Source organism: Lepidochelys olivacea (assembly GCF_965140295.1).
Source record: "Lepidochelys olivacea isolate rLepOli2 genome assembly, chromosome: 1".
NCBI lineage: Eukaryota > Metazoa > Chordata > Testudines > Cheloniidae > Lepidochelys > Lepidochelys olivacea.
In genome coordinates, this window is record NC_140411.1 from 22,462,800 (window position 1) to 22,488,459 (window position 25,660).

The 25,660-nt window shown below is 39.4% G+C and overlaps 1 protein-coding gene across 12 annotated transcripts in view; it reads right to left on the reverse strand.

Annotated features, from left to right (window-relative positions):
- DLG2 (discs large MAGUK scaffold protein 2) overlaps window positions 1-25,660 on the reverse strand; it is a gene marked incomplete at its 5' end in the record, with an annotated part of 1,505,837 nt that overhangs the window by 507,153 nt on the left and 973,024 nt on the right. For all 12 annotated transcript variants that reach the window (XM_084617703.1, XM_084617709.1, XM_084617707.1 and 9 more), the window contains one exon: window positions 11,521-11,571. In XM_084617703.1, the coding sequence (XP_084473829.1) occupies window positions 11,521-11,571 (51 nt within the window). The remainder of the gene's footprint in view (window positions 1-11,520; window positions 11,572-25,660) is intronic.

Below are 25,660 nucleotides of genomic sequence, written 5' to 3' on the forward strand. Positions count from 1 at the left end.
TGTGTAGGTAAGCTATGCAGGGCCACTCTCTCTCTTCTTTAAAACACCCTTAGGTCACTACCCTGCCACAAGCCAGCAGGCAGGAAGGACTGGGTTTGTTTATTACAGTAACTGTAGTCTGAGTTTGCCAAGAAGAGATACCATTTGCTTTCACTAAGGAAGCATGTTAGGCCAGGTAAAGAAATGGCATTAAAAAAAGCACCTAATCAGAAAGCTCGGAAAAGCGGGTGGTATCCACAACAAAAATGCACTTGAAGAAACAGAGAGAACAACAGCATGCATTGGGCAGAGCAACATGATTACTTGGGGGACGCTAATTTTAGAAGTTTTTTTTTTTAAACCATTATGTTTTGTCAGACCATTCTACTGTCAATCATCAGGTGCTGACTTATGCACCCTGCACTTCTCAAGGGAATCCACTGCACACTGTTTTACAGTATGAGCTTTGTAAAGATCTGATGGTCTATCTTAAAAACACATTTCTACCATTCTAGCTGTTCCTGGATAACTCCCTCAAGGCTGTCATTTACTTGCTGTGAACTGCAGAGGACTGCACCCTCCCCATTGCAACGCCTTCTGACCCCTTCTCAATATTGAAGTCATAACATGCTGCTGCCTGAACAATACACAAATATGGCTGGTGTCTAGAGGCTTTAAAAAAAAAAAGCCTTAGACTTCGACGCTCACTTTCCAGACATAGCTCCCAGCTGACACCACATAAATACAAGAAAGACTCCTGCCAAAATTCAGACTGTAAATAAAATTTTTACTTTAGCAGCTCATATAGGCTACACAAACCAGATAGGATTCTGTGCACTGTACAATGGAACACATTCCAATTTCTATTGCTCTTCAATATTCTATGGAATGCATTTGGAAACTTCCTGGCTTCCACCAGGGAAGTCAGTGCGGAAAACAGCATCATTAAATGAATGATTCCTATTCGTGCACCTGTTGGACACAGGAGAGAAAAACACAGACCTCATGTAGACTCCTTACTACATCAGAAGCAGATGAGAATGAATTTGCAGTTGTTCTTTTTTAGATAGGATCGATTGTTTGTGAATCTTTGACCCTAAAATTTACTTAAGTTCAAAAGGTTCAACCTCCAGTTGACTATGTGACGCTGGAAGACCAGGTGCAAGCTCATGCCAGAGCCGCAACCAATACACTTGTGTATTACTATAGCTCAAAGTGATTGTTGAATATATTTGGCATTTAAACTTCATGAAAACTAGTGGGATGTACAGGCATTGTTTTCACTTATCTGTATCCCGTTATAATGTAGTAGCAAACATTTACATCGTGTGTACCCCTGTAACTAAATAACTCATCCATTGAGAAAGAAGCCTGGTGGAATGCAAACGAAGAACTTTAATAGCAAAGTGCTGATTTCAAAGCAAGTGATCATTGTGTGTGATGATGGGAGGTCAAAGACTCCAAATGCATTCCTCACTCCATCATCAAAGGAAAGGCCATGTGGGCAGTGACACTGTCAGTTTGTTTTCTGTGAGAAGAAGTGATAAGTATGGATTCAAGGAAGGATCCTGAATCTCTAGACTATTTGGACTCTTACAGGGAAGTGTATGAAATGCAAAGCGGAGATCCCCAGAGACAACCTGGGCACCCTGAAAAGACTTTTGAAAAACTGGCAATTTATTACATCACTTTGGCATTACAGAATGTGGCTCATCTGTGCATTTATTGTATCTGCTTTAACCTCTCAATAACTCTCATTTCCTTTTCTTAGCTAATAAACCTTTTAGTTAGTTTACTCTAGAATTAGTTACCAGCCTTGTCTTTGGTGTAAGATATAGAGTACCAATTGATCTGGAGCAAGTGAAAGGTCTCTTGGGACTGGGAGCAACCTGATGCGACGTGCTTTTGGTATAGGTTTCTTTTTACCACAAGTCCAGTTTGTCTGGGTGGCAAGATAGACTGAAGCATCTAAGGGGACTGTCTTTGACTCTATGGTAAGACTGGCATAGTGATCCAGGAGTTCAAATTTGTTACTGGCTTGGTGAAATCTAATTATAGAACATACCACCATCTTGGGGTGTCTGCCCTGTTTTCTGACAGTCTGACCTGAGGTAGGCACTCTCAGTTGTGAGCCACTCCACATAGCATGACAAACTAGACACCTGAATTCTGGGGAGCTCTGGAAATCCAACCCTGTCCAGGTTCCTCCAGCAAGAATGCCCACATCCCCTCGGAGCTGGAAAATAAGAACCAAAACCACTTTCTGCTGAAACATGAATGCTGACCTCTGGAAGTGCAACTGAAATGCAACATCTTTTACAGTCTCTCTTATAATTAAGTGAGGCAGATTTTCAACCTCTCTGGAGGAAGTCAAGATGCAGACACTAAACAGAACATGTCAGAATGATCTGACAAAGGTCTCTCTCTAATGGATTTTTCCATCAAAGTATTTTCTTGACTGAAAATACAGTTTATGCAAAATCCAAATTTTCCACTGGAAAACTGAATTTCCCAACAGTTTTTGATTTTCCATTTAAGTGGGGCCAACCCAAATCAAAATATTATTGTTCATTGAACTACATCAAAATGTTTCATTTCAGCAAGACTCAACATTGAACTGCATCCACCTGAACTGCTGTAGTGCCTCATGGGAGTTACAGTTCTGGTGCATCATGAGCCCATTCTTCTCTGTGGGCTGGTTTTCCTGACTGGACCACATCTCCCAGAATGCACCAGTCTTCCACTTGGTTGAACCATTGTGGGACATCATGGGAGATTAAGAGAACTTCCAGGCAGCACCACGGCACTCAGAGAGACACATTTCAATGTTGTATCAAGTAAAAAACTGAAATATTTCAATATTTCCAAATCTTTTTCCAAATTTTAAGCTCCACAAAAAAATTAGCTATTTTGACTTCTCATACTGATTTGGGATGAAAAGAAAATGTCAAAATATTGGAATATCCTACAGGATGGAACTACCAATTTTTTCAAAATCAACTCTACTAGTAACTAAGTGAATTTCTTTTTAGCAAACTCATAAGAATGGACCAACTAAACCAGAAAAAAAAATGAAGACGTTCTCAATCCAAACCCTGAACTGGCCATGAACTATTTTAAAGGTTTATCTAACTCCTCCCTGCCTTTCTCCAACCCTCTTCACAGTCCCTTTCTGATATTTGCTGATATGCTAGCAAAATCCATCATAATTTCCTCAGCAGGTCTGGTATTCATTGCCTTATCAGTTACCAGTCGGGGGAAAATCTTATTGTCCAGAAACCTGGGACAAATAGAAGTGCTATCTAGGCAAATAAAAGTGTCGGGTTTTCTGCCAGCCAGCTGAGGGTAGGTTGAGTGATGTTAGGCACTATCTTACAGATTTGCCAGGTAGAAGGGGAGGGCAGCTGAAGAGGATGTGGAGCAAATAACTCAGCTGCTTGAGGGATAGCAATGAGGTAGGGGCTAAGCAGAACAATAGAAATGAGTTTCTCCTCAGAGAGCAGGGTGTGTAAAGAGGAGGATCTAAGCAGAGAAAAGTGAGCTATAAGTTAGAGGGGAAGGGGTTAGTCCTAGCTTATATCAGCCACAGAAGTAATGTCTTGCAAGAAGAGGATAGGGCCAGGGAGAAGTGCATGACTGTATCATTGTAATGTGTTGCCTACTAGTGGGATGGACTGGGCTGATGGTGACTAGGCAAGGGAGAGGTTGGGTCTGGGTTAGGAAAGCATAAATTAGCAGAGATCCCTTTCTCCATGCTGCTGACTCTCATGACTATATCATTAGTTGCACAATATCTGGTGTTATTCTTACAGTTTCAACTCCTGTAGTCACGTGATTACATGAGAAACTTGACTTTCAAAGTTAGTTCCTAGCCTCGCTGGTTGCACAGAAATGCTGGAAAACATGACCCCTAAACGCTCAAAAACCAGAAGCCAAGTTCAAAAAATTCATTCGATTTAACAAAAAATAATGCATTTGGGGTTTGACTTGTAATTTTCGAATGCTCAATCCTGCCCTCTTTGCCCAATAACTAGGAGACTCCAACTTGAATTGGCGGAGAGAATTCCTCACAGGCAGAGGGAAGAGCTCCAAGTTTATCAGCCACATACACACAGAAGAGATAGTGCCTCCAAGCATGGGTGCAATATCCTATTGGGAATTCCTGCAATTTGAACTTTCACAGTAGTGTCCAGTGGCTAGTCTGGGCTTTGTCTCTGCACTAAGGCCACCCATCCTGCCCATTATCTTTGGCTTATGTTTAGCCCCCTGCCTAGTAGGCATCTGATGCATTTTACAGCCCTGAAATAACGGAGGCCTAACTCCACTGCACTAATGCAAGTCATTCTACACAGCATTTCCTTTTTACGGTGTATTTTTATGACTGAAGATAGAGGAAAGTAATGGCTTATTTTGGGGAATACTAAGCATGCTTTTGGGCACTGAAGTTTATTGCAACCTGCCAAGCGCTATACTACTGCTGGATCTGTATTTTATGTCCATAAATTAGTATAGAAAAATCAAATGATCTCTAAGGTGGTTGAAGCATTTAAACGTGTAACTTTTTTGCACATTTGTCTGATATCTATTAATGTAATTTTGCTATATCAGTATGCACTAGAAGAATTATATATATATAGACTGTGGGACAGATTCAAGGTGCAGCTGAGGAAGGAGTATTGCACAAAGGTACAAAGGAGAACGTATTTCTGTGGCTGGCTCCACACTCGGAGTTCCTGCACTTCCTGCCCTAGCCCAGGTCTCTAAAGGAGGGGAATCTGCCAGAGTCTGACGCCTAGATATACAAGACTCCCCAGCAGTGCGTGGGAGGACACTGCTGTTCCCAATTCTTATACTACTATTGTGACTGCGCCCCACTCTTCAGTTCTGTGGTTTCCACAGCATAACTATTCTCGCAATTTTAATTACAAGTCTCATAATATTTGGTATTTTTCTTAAAGTCCCAGCTCTTGGAATCCTGTGATTATGTGAGAATCTCAGCTTTCATTTACAACCAACCAACCAAAGCAGTAAGTTTGTGACGCTCATGGTTACTATGGTGACCAGATGTCCTGATTTTATAGGGACAATCCTGATATTTGGGGGGTTTTCTTACATAGGTGCCTATTACGCCCCACCCCTGTCCTGATTTTTCCCACTTGCTAGCTGATCACCCTAATTGTTATAGAGAAAAGTTTGATAATATCACCCAAATGCAATTTAAAACCTAAAAGCCAGAAGGCAAATAAAAACAAGAAAAAATATCATAATTTGGGGGAGAATTCACAGATTCCAAGGCCAGAAGGGACTATTGTGATCAACTAGTCTCACTCCTTGTGAAACACAGGCCACAGAACTTCCCCAATATAATTTCTAGAGCATAACTTTCAGAGAAACAGCCAATCTTGATTTTAAAATGGTCAGTCATTGAGAATTCACCATGGTGCTTGGTAAAGTTATTCCAGTGATTAATTACTCTATTAAGTATTTATGCCTGACTTACGATTTTTTCAACACTCCGAGAGAGAGTATTGCCAACGCCATGTCCCTATAGACTTTTCTCACAATCAATATTGCAACCAACTGGTCAACCACAAAAGAGTGCAACTTTGGCACTGCCAAGCTTATGGAATCTGGGCAATGCTCTGCAATGCAATCAGTGCCTAATCTCTGTTTCTTTAGTTGTTACAATTAACAAAGCGGGGAAAAGCACAGCTGTCCCAAGGGACAGCAATCCATTTTATTTTTGTCTGGTAATCCTACATTATTTTGTAGCTACAATTCAGGGATGCATGAGCTAGCTGGCAATTGCAAGTTTTAGGAATGTATCATAAGTGAAGTAAATAACTGATGAGATCTAAATTACGGTAGCTCAGATATCTGCACTGAGAAGGGAAGCTTATTATGTACTGTTTGCTACTGATGTACTATAGTTTTTGTATTTCCAAACCACTGGCCTAACATATTTTTGCAGCTTTGCCATTAAATGGAGACAATTTTCCAATCTAATTTCTAGGGCTCTTTATAGAAGAAAATGGATAATTAATGTGAAGTATTTATCACCTCTTCTGAAAGTACTGTCACTGTAACATAAATGGATAACAGCCATTTAAAGGCAATAACTTGTATTTTATCTCTCTCACAAAAACAGATGCAGATCCTTTATCATTCCTATTTCTGAGAATAGCACTGATAAGTGTGACTGAACATTTCAAGTAGTAAGAACAAGTAGCCACAGAATCTGCTGCTCCAAGTGCCTTCCCACAGGAACTATAACTGTGTGTGTAAATGCTTACACAACAACATTTAAAATATAACAGGAATAATTATCTACGTTAGCACTGGCAAAAACCACGCTGGTTTCTGTACTATGTAAGCTGATAACTTTACACATCTATTAAAAATTAAAATACTACCCAGGAGGCATGTGTTCTGTTCAGTGACCTTTGAAAACTCTAATCTAATAAATAGCTAGAGATGCCCAAATAGTTTGAGAAACCATAGATAAAAATGCCTATAACTATTACACATTATATTGTGATGATACACAGAGAGTGACTCTTCCTGTGCTTTGCTTTAAAGTGTATAGGAAAACTTATCAATACAGATTTAAACTCGTGTCCCTTAAAAGTGTAAGGGTTATGATATTCATGCTCCTAGATAATTAAAGGTACAGTGTGCAGAAGTAGTGCAATGAGTCATTTACTCTCAGGGCTTGTCTATACAGGGAGTTTAACCATCAGCTTTTTATGTGTGCCAGGTAATGCATAGTACCAGTAATAGTGTGCACATGGGATGGTGTGACCTCTGCCAATGAGCATCACTGTGTATACGTAGCAGCTGTTTGTGGCAAACTGAGGTCATGGCAAAACCTCTAAGGAAGGAGATTCTACCACCTCCCTAGGTAATGCATTCCAGTGTTTCACCACCCTCTTAGTGAAAAAGTTTTTCCTAATATCCAATCTAAACCTCCCCCACTGCAACTTGAGACCATTACTCCTCGTTCTGTCATCTGCTACCATTGAGAACAGTCTAGTAGCAGATGACAGAACGAGGAGTAATGGTCTTCAGCAGCTATGGAACTGGGACACAGATGAGGAAGAAGAGGAAGACACCAAGCAAGTGATGGTGGAGGTCCAGTTCCTGAAGCAGCTTCATAGCTTGTAGAATAGTTTCTGGGCTTAGGAAAACCAGTGTGGATTGGTGGAAAAAGGTTGTTCTGCAGACCTGGGATGACCAGCAGCCGTGAGAGAATTTCAGGATGGGGAAGGCAGTCTTTCTGAAGATATGTGCTGAACTAACCCTAGAGATACAATGGCAGTGTACCAACATACAATGCCACATACCCACGGACAAGCAGGTCCCAACTGCCACCTGGAAGCTGGCTATCCCTGAATGCTACTGGTCTGTAGTGAACCAATTTGGTGTGGTGAGATTGACTGTTGGGCCACTGTCATTCAGATGTGTAGTGCTACGGAAAAGATGCTGTTGCACCAGGTTATACAGCTCATTAATGCTCTGGTGGTTATTGATGGCTTGGCACACAAACTGTATTGGGGAAACTGATGGGATCTGCGTGCCTTTCCCCCCCCCCCCTTCACCCCTCTCCCCCCAATTAGAGCTCAGAATTCATAAACAGAAAGGGGTATTTCTCCACAGTGCTTGAAGAGCTTGTCGACCATCAGGGCAGGTTTACAGACAAATGTTGGGTGGTTTGGAAGGATCCACGGTGCTAGGTTCTTTCAGAACTCAACTCTTTTTAATGTCATGGAGAAAAGACTGTTTTCTTCCAGGAACACTAGGGACAGTAATGGTGTGGAGATTGCTCCAGTTATCTTCAGAAACCCAGATTATCCTCTGCTGCTAAGTAGTGTGCAGCTTCCGTTGTTATGAAGCCATTCAAAAGCTACTTGGGCTGAAGGCAGGGACTTTTAACTGCCACCTCAGTTGTTGCAGAATGGTAGTGGTGTGTACATTTGAAAGGGAGATGGCACTGTTTGTGGAATAGGTTGTAAGCAGCAGAAGAAAGTGCCCCAAAGATTATAGCAGCATGTTGTATTTTGCACAATATTTGTCAGAGCCAGGGAGAACCCTTAGCAGCGGATGAGAGGCTTAGGTACAGAGACTTGCTCAGAGGTTCGGACAGTCAGCAAGGCCTCCAATAAAAAATTCCAACAGCCAGGGCAATATCATTGGGGATGCCTATTGCTCTTATTTTGAGTCTCATACCTGAAATTGTGCAGCTGTATATCCAGCTATTTATCTGTGTGTGTATGGGGGGGGAGGTTGGAAATATTTTGTGCAAATCAGTGTTGTTTATGGGCAGTGGAAGTGCAATGTTGAGGCAATTCCTATTTTATTTTATGTCTTTGCCTATATGTGCTTGTAAAACCTTATAGATAAGCGCAAAGTTCATTATTTTCCGTGTAAAAACGAACTCCTTATGAATGAATTTTTCAACATTTGTATTACTGAACAATCTATTATGTAATGAACAGAAATGAACCTTTAACTGAAACACGAATGAAACAATATATTAAAAACAATCTAACTACAAAGAACCCTGTCATTAAACTGGATGTGAAACAAACCAACAAAGTGCAAGAGTGCGGTGCACAACACAACACAAAATTGCAGGTGAATATGCATCTTGGGCTCTACCAGTTCTTGTGCCTGGGACGTCTGGTGTGGAGTGACGAGGCTCGAATTACCAGGGGTGATAGAGGACTCAAAAGAGCTCGGGGTCCAGGTTCCAGTGTTCTCAGTGCCCTAAGCTAGGGTCTCTGATAATGGCCTCTGGGAGCCCTGCTGCAGGGGGCAGGGGGTACAGTTGGGAAAAGTTTCCACTAACCTGTATTGCCCAGGGGCTGCATATATTGTTTTACAGCCCTGCATTACCTGCTGCCCTATAGTAACATACGCTGCAACAAAGCATTTTGGCTTTGTACTGCCTCCAGGAGTTGCTTCTGCATCTCCCTATCTTTTTCCATACTATGTTTGGCCACAGTAATGCTTTCCCTAGCAACTGCCACGCTGTACTTGGTCACTACAACAACCTCCCTGGAGAGCGTCTTATCTGATTCCTTCTTTGTCCTCAAAAAAAAAAAAAAAAACCCTCAACCTCTCCACACCTTTGAGGGAGGACTCTGCAATGTCTATGAACATTTCATCATGAGTTTTCATTTTTTTCTCCCCGACAGGTTTGCCAGCCACTGTCTTGATAAAAGATCCCATCCTTGATGTTCTGGCTGGTACAGGAGCCGTGTATGTGGGAGTAGTAAAAACATTCATAAACAGCTATTGTGCATTTTCTAAAAAAGCTGTGACAGCACCGTGATATACATATACCGTGATACTGAAGTTAACATGTTTCTGGCTTTACCTCCTCAAGATTCTTCCCAGCCTTGGGGGAATCTTAGAGATGGTGAGCAATACACGTGGAGGTGGGTGACTAGAAGGCACAGAATGGCTTTGTTTAAAAAAAGCAAAGGGCAGGCCAGGAAGATATGCTACGAGGTTATTCACCAGGATTGTCCCCCCAAATTGCTGCAGGAGTGGAAGGGAGCCATAAGCAATACTGATGGAAAATGACTGTGCAGCTATGACTCAATTTCTGGACAAAAACCAAGCTGGAACTAGTGTCCCAGCATGTCGGGCATTGCCCTCAGGGCTCGGAGCATGGCAATTTTGGCTTCTCCCTCCTGCATACATGGGTGAAAGTGCAGAGAAAAAACAGGATTCTGCAATGTTTGCCTGAAGCAGTCACTGTTACCATTCTTTCTTCATGTAAACCCGCAAAAAAACCTCAGCAGAGAGCTGTACCTGGCTTGCAAGGTCCAGGCCTGAAATATCCATATCTACCTCTCAGAAAGTGAGAACAGTAACCAAATTGCCTTTTCTGTAACCACTGTCTCTGTATACTTTTGCCTTTCACACAAAATAATGTTTTCATTATGTGAATCTTGCATGGAAGTGAATAGGGTAGAGGCCATGGCAGACATCTGGAGCTGGCGAATGGGGTTTTGGAGCGGGGGGATTTTCACCAGATAGGACAGCTGAAGGAAGGGGAAAGAAAAATAGCTACGTGAGCAAATGCCTTCTCCAGAGTGAGCCTAAAAAAGATCAGTAGTCTGGGCTTTAGCATGAGATGTAGGGCAACTGCACCACTGAAGTAACCATCATTTTGGAAAGGTACACAGTGGAGGGGGGAAGCAAATGGACAGCGTGGGGCAATGGAGGGAGAGACGCTGGAATGTTAGGTCACAACCGCCTACAATGGTTGTAGCCATGGACACCTGGGACTGAAGTTAGCATGGCAGTACAGCACAATAAATCAAACCTTAAATTTCAGCCTCCTCGGCACCTGTGTCATGTGTACACAAATGTTTTCAAACCAAATTAACTTGACTTAGTCCCCATGTAGACAAGCCCTTACTAGCTATTTAAGAATAGTTGGGTTTCCATAGTCGCAGCCCTGTTAGTCTGTATCTGCAAAAAGAAAAGGAGTACTTGTGGCACCTTATTGTCATATTTTGATCAATCAGGCCTTGCTTTCCATTATTTTATATAGAAAATAGCCTATTTATACTAGTTTAAAGATAATTAAAAGAGGTCTGTAGTCTACTTCTGCAGTCTAAAAAAAGTTATGTAACCAGCAACCAAACACGCCACTGAGGCTAGGAAGACCGGATACCAAGTGATTCCTAAATCTGGACGTTTTCCAATGCTATGTTTCAATTGCACAGCTAACAATACAAGGTTTCAGTTCTAATACCACACACAGTTAATATTGATAAGAAATAAGTCTGTACAAATATTGTCCATGCTTTTACACATACACATTTATACATACAGGACCCTGCTTTTACACAGTATCAGAGGGGTAGCTGTGTTACTCTGTATCCACAAAAACAAGGGAGGAGTCCGGTGGCACCTTAAAGACTAACAGATTTATTTGGGCATAAGCTTTTGTGGGCAAAAAAATCCACTTCTTCAGATCTTAAACCCAAATAAATCTGTTAGTCTTCAAGGTGCCACTGGACTCCTTGTTGTTTTTGTTTTTACACAGTTACTACAACATTAACATTTGAAAGGCTGTTAATTATCTCTCTATAAAGCGCTTATCTGTGCTAAATTTCTTCTTTCCTCATGAACACACAAGTCAGTCAAGGAGGCTAAAAGTGAGGAAAGCTTTCCATACTTCCAGCTTGCAAAGTACAAAGAAAATAATCTCTGCACCCAGATGTTCCATCACCTGATGGTCTTTTCCTAGTACTCAGACCTCAACACCATGTAATAGTTATGAATAGGAAAAGTGTTCTGGATCCTGACATGCAAACATGTGAAAGGCTGACACTGCTGAAGTTCTTATATTTACAATCTATTGGACAAATCCTGAAGTCCTCACTTAAAATGGAAAATGTTATCTGACTAAGGAATTTAGAATTTGACCTTTCATGATATTATTTCATCATAATTTAATTTGTGCTACAGAAAATCAAATTTTCACTGGTTTCTATAATACAAAAAACAATTCATACTTACCCTCTCCAATGTAATTTCTTCAAATTCATATTCGATTTCTGTTCCATTGACCTAAGAAAGCATGTAACAGAAAATCCATTAGCAGTGCATTGAAGGTAATTAGGCAATAAACCACATATTTTACTCTTGAATATATACACTTATGTCCCATTACTTTGTGGGAATACAGCTTTTCGAAATAGAAGTCCTGGTCCTGCAAGCCTTCCACACACAAACACTTGATTTGCCTCCCATTAAAGTCACTGGGAAAACTGACATTGACTTGACTCGTGCAGGATTAAGGCCAGAAAGCCCAGTTGAAATCAATGGTAGTTCTGGACATGGCAGACCTGAAAGACGGGTTGCTGAGATACATCATTTGAGTTTGCTTATTACGATTCTACTTTGTGGACTTGACACAAATATTTAAATTTCCAAGCTGTACAATTCCATGGGAATGCATCTCTAGAAGCTCTTCCCACAAATGGCAGAAGGATTATTAATTATTCACTGCCTTACAAGCTCAAATACACTATGCAATAATATTGACTGCCAGATGAGAAATTAATTGTTCTTATTGGAAAAATAATTCACTGATAAACCCACTGAAATACAGCATCTTGTTTACAACACTAACCTAGGGCAAAAACATGACAGAAGATCCTTACAATGGACACATGAATTACAAAAAAAACATTAACATGCCAATTCATTTCCTCAATTTAATTTGAATCTCAAAACAAATTAAATTGTACAAAATGCAAAAGTACCAAGAATGGGATGTGCCAGGCAAGAAATTATTCAATAAAATGGATGTTACTAGTTGAAGTAGTGGACTAGGACATGGATTTTCTCTCCTTGTGCAAGCCCACTTAACCTCTCTTCCTCATCTGTTAAATGGAGATAATACCCTGAAGAGACGTCCTCTGGTTGTGCAGATTAATCAAGTTTAGTTAAGTGAAAATTGCTCACTTTCTCATTTTCACCATATAATTATAAAATACATCGATTGGAATATTTTACTTACATTTCAGTGTATAGTATACAGAAGTCATTGTCTGTATGAAATTTTAGTTTATACTGACTTCAAAAGTTTTTATGTAGCCTGTTATAAAACGAGGCAAATAGCTAGATGAGTTGATGTCCCTCCTGGAAGACTTCTGCATATCCCTGTTTGAGAACCACTCTTCTAATGTATGTAGGTATTTCTAATGTGAACATTGCTATCAGGTTCATAAGTCAACCAAACAAAACCTTATGCTTTACTATAAAATATTTCACTTGGTTTAATTTACTTTCATTAAAAGAATGCATATTGGCCTCAGAATTATGCAACAATCTCAGGTATCAATTTTATTTTTTGTAAAGATGTAGATATGTTTTCACCTGTGATCCAAGCTTTGGTAAATCCTGAATGCAATAATATAGATTTACAACCCCAGAACCCTCCCCCACCCTCCCCCCCAAAAACATGACACTAACCAAAAAAAATCCCAAATCAAAACAAAAAGGGGAAAGTTTTTAAGGTCAGGCTTGACAAAGCCCTGGCTGGGATGATTTAATTGGGGATTGGTCCTGCTTTGAGCAGGGGGTTGGACTAGATGACCTCCTGAGGTCCCTTCCAACCCTGGTATTCTATGATTCTATGATTCTCTCTATCAGTGTTATAGAGGGCGAAAATTTATGAGTTTAACCTGTATAAGCTTTACAAAGGGTAAAACGGATTTATTTGGGGTTTGGACCCCATTGGGAACTGGACATCTGGTGGTGGAGACAGGAACACTTCTTAAGCTGTTTTCAGTTAAGCCCTCAGCTTTTGTGGGACGTTGTTCAGACCTGGGTCTGGGTTTGTACCAGGCAAGCATGTCTGGCTCAAACCAGGCAGGGTTCTGGAGTCCCAAGCTGGCAGGGAAAATGGATTAGAAGTAGTCTCAGCACATCAGCTGGCAGTTCCCAAGGGGGTTTCTGTGATCCAACAGATGCAAGGATTTTATTTGGCTTTAGATGGGGTTTGATGTAAGATGACTACTGATTTGCACACATGTGAACTGGCTGTGGTGAGTGTGCACTAGGTTTGTAAGTGTGAAGACTGTTGTGGTCTGTATTGCATGAATTAGGTTAGAAACCAACTGCTTTCTTCCTGTGTACAGAGTGTGTGTGTGTGTGTGTGTATAATATATATATTTTTAAAATAATTCCTAGAGCTGTGATTCACGACCATTAATGTGGAATTAAAGTTTAGAGATCTATCAAACTATGGCAGAAAGCCCTAATGTCAAAGTATAGTCTTTTTTCCTAAAGCCTCAAGGTTTAGAAAGCCAACATTTGAACAACACACTATAACCTTCAAATATCAGATATTCATAAACATATCTCCAACTTCTGTTTTGCTGCTGAAAATGAATTGCTAAGACTAAAAAAATGAAAATGTAATGGACAAATTCTCTAGGTGGTTCTGAATAGAGCAAAACTAGACAAGTCATGGCATATCAAAGGAAAACAAGAACTAGTATATCAGAGTAGCACAGATGAATGACTCTTGGTCAGATAACTTCCAAAATGCACACACCATCATGGAGGTAATTTCAATGAAATGCAAGCACAAGACCATGTGAGCTAATATAGTATGTTAGTGCATGCACATATGTTCACGGAGTGTCACAGACCCAAAGATTTTGGTCAGACATCCATAAAATATTCAATATTGTGTATAATTACAAACCCATTATTATTATTAAATAGTATTCATTTATATTATAGCAGTGCTGAAAGGCCTCAGTCAGGATTGGGTCCTTCTGGTACGGGATGCTGCACAATCACAGAAAGTCCCTGTCCCATAGAGCTTACACTCTAAGAAATGCACCTTAATTTATCAAATAAAGATATTCATACAGTTTATAAAAAACAGGAGCATTATCAGGCTGTTTCACAAGAGAAAACCCTATACTTTTCAGGTGCCTACAGTCTATAAATGTGATTAGCTCACCACTCTGTGCATCTGAGGTGTAAGTTACTGTAAGTAATTTTAGGTCCAGCCCTTCTTATGGTTGCAGCACAAGAGAGGAAAGTCAAGAGTCAACGCTAAGTTTCACAGCTTGACAACACTCATATATTTGAAGCCCTAGTTATTATTGGGGGATTTTTCCCAAATGCTTGGCCAGAACATGTTTAGTTTTGGTCAAGAGATATGTGGTAGAACAACTGACTGGAAACCATCACTAGGGTGACCAGATGTCCTGATTTTATAGGGACAGTCCCAGTATTTGGGGCTTTGTCTTATATAGGTGCCTACTACCCCCCCGCCACCCTCTGTCCCGATTTTTCACACTTGCTATTCGCCCTAACCGTCACTTAAGGGACATTACCAACAGTGCCTTAGAACTGATATAACTTGACATTCTAACAAGCAAACAGGCCAAAGAAAGCCACCTCTTACTCTGAGGTGAGCATGAGAGAAGGAGGAACAAACAGGTCAGAGGGCGTAATTATACACAATGGCTTAGACGTGGATAAATGTTGTCAAGCGTTTGACATTTAGCCCAAGCTATCTCACTCCATGAGGATATGTAATTGACCTAGCTTCTTTCCTCAAAAGGTGGTTAGTTTGGGTGCTTTAAGGGGAGTTTTGCTATTTATGAAGGGGACTAAATTAAAGTAACCTGCTAATGTTGGATGAATTATTTACTTATCAGAAATTAGCTGTGTTTTTAGAAGATAATGCTACATTTCTAACTCAATGAGAATGATATTGTGCCCAAGCTTCAAAGTACCCAGGATTCAAAGTACTCAGAAATGTTTTGTGCAGATAAATTCATAATAGCACACTGGTACATTTATTGCATTTCTGTAATGGCAAAAATCTCCTAGTCTTGTGCTTTATTATATTAGATGAGGCATGTTTATAATCACCCAGAGATGCTCTGCTTATCTTTTTTTTGACTGATAAATTAAAATACTGTATCACTGGGATGATAAAATATAAGGATTTGATCATGCTAGTATTGTGGATAAAAAGGCATACGAAAAAGGTGATATCAAAAACATGCTCTTGGAATTTTATAAAGTGATATAGATATCTTGAGACTGTTACCCTTATGATTTGCCTTCATCCTTCTATTAATATTGACATAAATCAAAGCTTCTTATTATGTTTAGTTTTATTTTCCAGAGGGCCGTGTTTTGGCTAAAGCATGAGCGGAGTTTTGCTAAAAATTAATGTTCAGTTTTATGATAGCTGAAAAACGTCAAACTGATTATCTGGTGCCACAAGTACTCCTTTTCTTTTTGCGAATACAGACTAACACGGCTGTTACTCTGAAACCTATCTGGAGTGAGGAGTACTTCTATCTGCTTTTATTAGCAATTACCTATTACCAATCAGAGAACTAGTCCCCTACACCAACTAGGTCCCAATTTTCATCTACACTGATTCTGTTTCTTTTGACTGCATGGTCTTAGTAGTTGTCTTTGCACCACATTCTTTATACCCTACAAGACTGCCAAATTCATGTTACAGAAGTGATCATAGGGCACATTTGTTCTTTAAGAATGTTCATTTTGCTGCGTAATCTTTTTGAATTTCACAGTTCTAGCTGGCAGTATCAGATATTTTTACATACTTTTGGGAATGAAAATTTAAAAGTCCTTCATGATTTCTGCAATCAAATCAATGGGGTCAAAAATATTCCTTCAGTCATCCTTTATCTTTGGCTGCAGTCCTTCATTAATCTTCAGAACTACTTTACAGTTGGCAAGAAATGTGCTAATCTCTTTTCATCATTTTTTTTGTTTTGTTAAGTAAAGTGTCTTTGCCTCTATCCACAAACATATAGAAAATAGTCTACTAAATTCTTTGGTAATTTTATCAAGGACAACAATCAGTTTTCAAATATGATTCTGCTTTTTCCAAGCACCATAGAGAGCTTGCCAGAAAACTGTCAGATCAATCCTCATTTTCAAAGAGAGACTGAGTGCATTTTTATGTGGTTCCTATCCAAGATTCCAGGCATTTCTTTTTAATCTCAGCTTGTAACATTCCACATCCTTCCCCCCCAATATTTCCTTTAGGAAACAAAGAGGCAATTTGTTAACCCCCTTGAAGGAAAGAATAAATGACATATGTTAAGGCATTTCATGCCTGTAAAACCACAAGACAAGCTGTTATATAAAGATATAGGTGTGGAGGAGAATAAAAAAACCCCAAGGAAATACCCGCTGTATGGTTCTTAAAAATATATATATACATGGCACCAAGTGTAGGGCTCTCACAGGCTTCAACACCACAAATGCCTCTACCTGGTAACTGCAATCATCAACTCCACTGCCTCTGCCAAGTTAAAGAAAACGGATACTTGTGCATTCAACAGAAGGCTACAGTACACACAGCAACAAGCCTTTTCATCACATTCCAATTATGGAAGAGATCACTTTGACCTCATTGCAAAGTTAGCAGGGTTCACAGAAGTTCCACCTGTTAGTCAACAATCAAATAGTTTGCTGCTGCAGGGTCATTAACAACAAACTGTATGCTGCTCATGTGACTTCCTCCTTGCTATGTCAAATGGGAGAAAGTTAAGGCCTTTTATTCAGTTGATCATTCTTTCTTCCTCACATGCTGCTTCTCTCTGTTTCTGCAACCCTATGCAGCCCACCTCTTCTCTCTGGAAACCTCATCCATTCACAAAATGATTGGTACAACCCCTATACAGTGGATTCTCAGTTCCCTCTCTTTCCCCAACCACTCTCCCTTTACCAATTTGCACATCTCCAAATGTCTCCAACATCTCCTCCTGGATGCTCTGCTGCAATCTCAAACTCATTCTTACCAAAACAAAATCTATTTTTCTTCTTAGTCCTCATGCAGCACCTTTTCTTTGCACCCTCCACAACTCCCCATTGCTCAGTTTCACAACTTCTGTATCTTCTTTGACTTTTCATTCCTTTTCACATCATGTCAGGACTTATGTCCTGCTTCATCCTCCTCAATATCCCCCTAATCCTCATTTTTCTCATTCTCCATCAAATCACGAGTGTTGATCAATTCCTGCTCTGATTACAAGATTCTTCACCTTTCTGAGCTGCCTGCATCTCACTACTTCTTCTCTATCCAATACCACCAATAACACCATCTTCTCTCATAGCTCTCCTTAAATTATTGCAACTGCATCACCTCCCCACCTTGCATTCCTTCACTAACTTAATTTCACCAGAAACCTAACCCAATATTTGAATATCTTTATTCTCATTTCATCGTAGTCTTTCCATTGTCCACACTCCTCACAATCCCCTTTCCTTTGACTACTTTCATTCTCAGTTTTGCTCCTTCTTTTATGCTGTCTCCTCTGACTGGACAAGTTTCTTACTCCCTGCACGAAGACTGCACTATCATTCAGATTACTCCCATGCAACTCCTTCCAGGTACCCTTGCTACCTTAGCCTGCTCACCAGTACTCTCTCCACTTTGTCCACTATTACACTGGGTTTTGTCTTGTCTTCGTTGTCTATATTGTATGGATTGTAAGCCACTCTGGAGGATGTGTATTTCTTTATGTTTGTAAAGCACAATTAAATATACATAATGATGATGAAGAATTTAAACTCACAGTCTCACCATGACTACATCCATAAGAGCTTCCTCTACAACCCATAAGCATGTAGTCACATTTTATCTAGCTGAATGAAACAACATAGGAACTCACAACATAGTCTATTACACAGGCTTATGCTGTTGAAACATCACTTAATGCATTTTGCTTGATGATTTCCTGACATCCCTATATCTTAAAGTTCTTCTGTAGGATATCTTTAACTTACTTACTAATGGTCACTGCTGACTACTAAAACACACACTGATCACTACATTTTCTCAAATGGAACAGACACCGATTTGTTTCCACAATCATGTCATTCCGTTCACACACAGCAGCCATTTCCAGAAGTACATTCAGCAGAACTGGGTACTAGTTTTCTTTCAATGACATTTGGCCTTGGAAAAGTATTCAGAACTTTCGCAGTAAAAAGGAAAGCAAGTCTCAAGTAAATGACTTTGTAGGTGTTCAATATCACCAGGTTCTTTTGTGTGCCATTCATTGCATTTACTAGACAGCTTCATAACAGTTTTCACTCTGTTATATACTTCTGATATTGTTGATGCCCCAACGTAAGATTAAGCATAAACTTTCAGTATGTCAAGATCCATCACAATCTTAGAGCACTATCCATCAGTTTTTCAATTTCTATACACATACATTTCTGGAAGAACATCAGTACTTTAAGATCACAATTTATGTACAAAATAGTCAACGGGAGTTGCTACTGTTTCAATGACCTTGCTTCATCAACTAAGAGTGCAAAGTTGATGTGTCCTTGGACTTATTTGGCTATTCTTTTCCAAATGGTAAATGCTATTTGTCATTCAGAGATTAGTAATTTTCTTTGGAATTACAATGTTTAAAAGCCAGAGAATAATTTAAAAACAAAACCACAACAACTGAGTTTATTAAAAGAGATAAGCACCTGGTCAAGGTGGAGTCTACTCTACATTTACAAATAAATCCACCCCATATCAACTGACAAAACCTTAAACCAATGAAAGCAGACAGATGTATTACACTGAAAATGTACCAAAGCTTAGAAACTACAACTTGATGTGGTATCTCTCATAACGATAAAACGAGTAGTCATCATGAACCTTGCACCTTGGACAAACGCACGTCTTCATATAACATGAACCAGTCCCAAACTCAAACATCTTTTTTATTTTAAGTAAGATTATCTAGTCTCCTGCCCCTTGTTATACTACAAAATTCCCAGTAGGAAGCGTATTAAAACCCTGAGACTAACTGTATAAAACACCGGCACTCAGGGCATTGAAAAAAGAGAGATGCCAAGGGAAAAGTTTCCCGCATACAGTCCCTATCTAAGTTTTTAAAACTCTGCCCCTAGTAACTGAGTGGCTTTAAAACCTTTCCCATTTTGCCATAGATAAGGTTATCTGTATAAAGATTAATGCAATGCAGATTCTAGGGTTACATTATTGAGGTATGTGAGGCCACTGAGAACTTGAGCAACTCACCCCCTTGAGCAACTCACAACATCCTTATCTCAATTTCGCCTTCTAATGGGAACACTACCACTTAATGACCATGTTCACAGGGGTGCTGTGCAGATTAATGACTGTAAAGCATCTTGAAGCTGTAACATTTTTTACATGTGCCTAATATTATTATTGTAGCTCAACAGGTTTGACCAACACACTGTTAAAACCTCTCATCACTCATGTTACTCTTTAATGAAAGCGAAAGCCTTAGCAGGCCTGCTAGCAAGCAGACTAAAGAATTGTGGACAAGAAATTAAGCTTCAAGCATTCAGTAATAACTCAGTCAAAAACAAAATAAATAATCACCTCAAAATAAAAACAGTGCAACTAGAAAGCAAAAAAAATATATAAACCTGGAATATGTTTGGGTAATTTACATTCTGGCATTGGGATTATGAACAAACTGTCATTTGTGTAGAGAAACTTCTGCTAAACTTACCTGTACAGACTTACAAACAAAACTCAAAAAGAAAAGGAGTACTTGTGACACCTTAGAGACTAACAAATTTTTTTGAGCATAAGCTTTCGTGAGCCACAGCTCACCTCATCAGATGCATTCAGTGGAAAATACAGTGGGGAGATTTATATACATAGAGAACATGAAACAATGGGTGTTACCATACATACATACATACAACAGTGATCACTTAAGGTGAGCTATTACCAGCAGGAGAGTGGGCGGGGGGGGGGAGAGGCGGGAAACCTTTTGTAGTGATAATCAAGGTGGGCCATTTCCAGTAGTTGACAAGAATGTCTGAGGAACAGTGGGGGGTGGGAGGCAGAACAAACAAGGGGAAATAGTTTTATTTTGTGTAATGACCCATCCACTCTCAGTCTCTATTCAAGCTTAAGTTAATTGTATCCAGTTTGCAAATTAATTCCAATTCAGCAGTCTCTCGTTGGAGTCTGTTTTTGAAGTTTTTTTGTTGAAGAATTGCCACTTTTAGGTCTGAAATTGAGTGACCAGGGAGGTTGAAGTGTTCTCTGACTGGTTTTTGAATGTTATAATTCTTGACGTCTGATTTGTGTCCATTTATTCTTTTACGTAGAGACTGTCCAGTTTGCCCAATGTACAGCAGAGGGGCATTGCTGGCACATGATGGCATATATCACATTGGTAGATGTGCAGGTGAACGAGCCTCTGATAGTGTGGCTGATGTGATTAGGCCCTATGATGGTGTCCCATGAATAGATATTGGACACAGTTGGCAACAGTCCCAAATTCAAACACCTTTTGAGTTAAATGCATAGCATGCTTCCTCAAAGGAAGATTGTGTTATTATATAAAAAGAAAGGCAACAAATGTTCTAAGAATGTTTTTCATGTACAAACATCTACTGTGACGCATGGCTAGAAAGGGTTAAACATCCTGCAAAATAAATAACCCACAGAAGACATGTGGGGAGACAATGTTTGTGTTTTTGTGTATTTACATATATATGAGTAGAGTGGACAGTTGTAATCAACAGTCCCTGTCAATGCTATATTCTGATAATTCAGAGGTCAAAAGAACATCCTATCATGTAAATGAATTGTAAACATGAGATATCTCAGTATTCATCTCTCTTTGAAATGTACTGTGAATGGTGGAGGAACAAGCAACCATGTTAATTCATATAGCTAAGTACCAGTGATGGACCTCCTTCAAAGTCATCCTAATTACCTTTTGTTCCCTGAGGAATTCCAACTTGTTAAAAGACATGAAATTGTATAAAAGATACTTGGGTCCTGATTCTGTCATCTCAGATCTGCTTAGACTTCATCAGGGGAAGTTTGAGTTGCAAGACTGAGGTCCCAGTTATGCTGGTACACCCTGGACATGAGATTTGGACTATGACCTATGAACTGAATTCTGAAGGAACTCTTTGCAACCACAAAGCAATATACATACAGCACTCATGTCTGTATGTATATCGATCTTTTAACCCCGCTCTTTCTCTCGTTTTTTAATAACTTTTAGTTTAGTTAATAAGAATTGGCTGTAGTGTGTGTTTGGGTAAGATCTGAAACATTCATTAACCTGGGAGGTAATGTGTCCAATCCTTTGGGATTGGAAGAACCTTTTCTTTTATATGATAAAATAAGATTTACAGACATTTTCCTCATATTCATGTGGGTACCTGGATGGAGGCCTGAGGCTGGATCACTTTAAGGGAACTGTGTTGTTTGGATTTCTGAGTAACCAGTAAGGTAATAAAGAAGCTATTTTATGCTGGCTTGGTAAATCTAAGAATTGGAATATCCACCAGCTTTATGGGGATTGTCTGTCCCATTCTTTGAAGTTTACCCTCATTGAATGATCACAGCTGGCTCCCCACTAGACCCAGTCACACAACAGAGAAATAACACTTAGGAAACGTTTAGCATGGTAGTATGCAACACATTTTTTATCATTTAAAGTACTGTATTGTCTCTTATCAGAAGCATAAAATGGTTCTGCATATGACATCAACTATCTTTGGTGTCTTCTCTAAGGGTGTCTGAATATTAAGATTCATTATTTCCATATCTAACCTGTAAAATGAAAGGTACCAGAGATATGGGCAACATTCTGCTTCTGTCTGGAGGATCCTGATTTGTAAAACCATTCCAGGTAATTTCATATTAACGTGAGCTGTTGTAATAATTGAGGCCTTGTAGGCCTTCTTTAATTATTAGCTTAACTGGTGAAAAGTGAGTATCGGTTCATGATTTGTTACAATGACTTGTTATATAAAATTGTTTCAGAAAAGATGTGAGAAGGAGACAGAAAGATTGAATTAAATTTAAACAGATAGGGTCTACTATACCACACAAAGACCATGTTAAGATTATGACTGTTAAACAAGTGGCATAGCGGATCAGAAACCAATTCATCAAAATTGGTGTGTTGGAAATTAGGTCTCATTAATGGATAAAACATCGAGAGAATGGATTATTCCATCCATTGTCTTTTCGGGACCCTTAAAAAAAAAAGAGAGACTTTGGGAAAAGAGAAAAAAATTTTACCCTCACCACAGCTCTAGCAGAAGGATTGTTGGTATGATACCAGAACTTGATATTGCAGTGGGGATGCCTGATTATCATCACTGCACCAGCAAGGACTCCAAACTGACAAATGTTGAGATTCTACTGTTTTCTTCTCCCTCATATGCTCCTTTCTGCGCCCCCATCTTCCTCTAGTCCTATCTCTCTCTCCGATTTTCACCTGATCCTGAACAACTGTACTGCACAGTGCTCCCATGTGAGATGAGATGGCCCATCCAGTTCTTCTTGGCCTGAAGAGGACCAGTGAAGGAGAGGGACCTAACTAAACCGAACAGATAATGTCCCTGACTGGGAGATGAACCAGGGTCCAGAGCAACAGCTGTTGTAGTCGACCTACAAACTTAAAGCATCCATCCATGACTGATCAGCCACCCTGCATCCTGAGAACATAAACAAAAGCTGTGTTTCCCCCATCTTTAATATCCTCCAAAAAAGGACTCTGATAGGTTTTGATTACGTTTGTTTGGCAAAAACAATCAATTTCAATGCTCTTGACCTCACTATGATTCTTTTCCTTTTCTGTGTTTCAATCAATACATTTCTAACTCTTGGCATGAATTTTATAGTGTGTTTGCCATGGTACTAAGCAGGCTGAAGTCTCTATACATCAACCCACAAATATCATTAAACCAGCATTAAATAATGTTAATACCTTTAGCTCTTTGGGCCCATATATTCCATCTAAATATATACAACAGGTTTTCAAGGTCATTTTTGGTTCTTCTGTAAATATCATTCTGTCATAAAATGTCCTAAAGACCCCAGGGCTATTACACTGATTTTCCTGAATAGAGATTGAGCCCTATTGTACCTAACAAGAAAAAAGTCTCTGCCCCCAAAGAATTTTCAGTTCATACAGAAAAAAAACAGACAAGGAGGTCAGAGAAAGGAGTAAAATTCCACAATTAACAGATGGATTACTGAGACATGGAAATATAAAGGCTCCAGCCCTGCAACTGGCTCCACATGGTTGGATCCATGCACCTGCCCAAAGCCACAATGACTTCAGAATTGGTATTTCAGAAAAAAGTGTGCTTATGTTATAATATTTAGTTAGATTTATTTTTAGCACTCATCTTAGACTGTGGGTGCTTTACAGTAAAACAAGAATTCATACATGCACATTACAACTAAAGGACGTTACCATGTCAAAGGCCAAAATACAAAGTCACGACTAAAGTTGGGAAAGGTTTAGTTAACTTTATTTTACACCTCTGTACTTCTGATTTTCATCACAAACAAGATAGTTGATGAAAACAGGAAGTGCAGAAGTGTACAATACTGAAGCCGAACAAGCCCTCAAAGTTAAGCAAAATTATCTAGATAGAGATATATATACAACATATTGATTTCAGTGGGTCTCTGTGCAGAGATAAGGATTTACAGAAATAGATCAGATTGCAAGACAGATGCCCATTTGAGCCCTAAAGCCAAATCCAACTTGCCTTATTTATGAGAGTAATCCCATTGAAATCATGAATATTGTGGGCAGACTTTGGTCTCCAATTTGGAAGCAAACTGGACACATTTCAACAATGTGAGCAGGACACATGAATTCAAGCTTTCTATAGATGCTAGTCTAAATGGATATGCAAATATCTGACAATGGTACAAGGTACTTTAACATAAAAATGCTTGAGTTTAAATAAGAAAATATTTCTCTGTCTCTATCATGTTTACACAATGCCAAAAACAGGTTGTTATAAAGACCAGGAAGCCCATATCTTCACTTTCTTCAATGCGGAAAGTTGACCAGAAAAAGATTAGTAAGACTTATTCTGACTTAGCATTTGAGCAAATGTATATATACAAAAAAACCCACAGTGCCTCGGAAAGGGATATAGAAATAAAATAGTATCTAGAGCAGCAACAGTAAATTATGTTTGTCTTCCCCTAGGAGAACTAACCGAGACAGGCCATATGGATTTTATCTTGTGCGGAGAATGAGAAAGCACTATCAAAACAGCATTAGTCTGCTTCCACTATAGGGTAAGATCATGAGGAGCATGAAAATACAAAAAACCCTTAAATTACAGGGATTAACTTCTCTTCTGTACCTTTCTTGCCAAATTGTAACTCAGTACCTCTGACGCAAACCCAGAGTAGCTATGCTTACTTCTTGTTTCAGTAACCACAGTTTAAATACACAGTAACTCAACCGAACTGAGACTCAAACATCTGTTCAACACTAATTTTGTTCTGATCACATTATTGCCCAATAAAACTGAGTGTAGAATGAAGCAAAACATAACACTTTAGTAGAAACAAAAAGGGAAGTTTTCTGTTCAGCTGAAGCGGAGCACAATGTGTCAGTCAGGAAGGAAGAAAAGATGCTTGGTTCCAAGAGAACCACAGATATTATCATCTTGACACATGATGAATTATAGGAATAAAACCTGGGAAGCAGGTTGAGCATATTAGCATAGGATACACAAACAGTACACCTCAATGGCAGTTTCTCATTATTAGCCATCTCCACTAACTGCCAAATTACCATATGCAGGCTGCTTGGAATTCTATTAGTTTCAAATAGAGTCAATCTACTGTAGAAAATTCAGATCAGTTATTCATGAAACTCAGATAACTGGTATAACCATGAAGGCTCTTCTTTCTCTATATGATTTCCTATGTGCAGATCTAGGCTGCCTGAACACTGATTAAAAGTATCATTTACCATCTAGGCTGACAGGAGCACTGATTCATCATTTTACTGAAATAGGTAGCAAGCCTTTTCAGAGTACAATAAAACACTCCAAAGATCAGTCAAGTTGGTCACAAGTAGAACCAACGAGCTTCCCAAAGTTCGAAGGGCAGATTTTCAGCTGGGGTAAACTGTTCGCTGTCAGATTATGTACTCTCAGGGGAGAAACTGCTTTCCCACTGCTAAACTTTTCAAGTTGCACTTTATAAAGTGAAACATAAATCAGTTGCCACTGCAGAAGGGGAAAAAAAAGAGTCCTTCAATCAGTTAGAATATACCTATACTTTGAAGTGATGGAGTCCTCAAAAATTAAATTCTTCCATTTCTAAGAATGT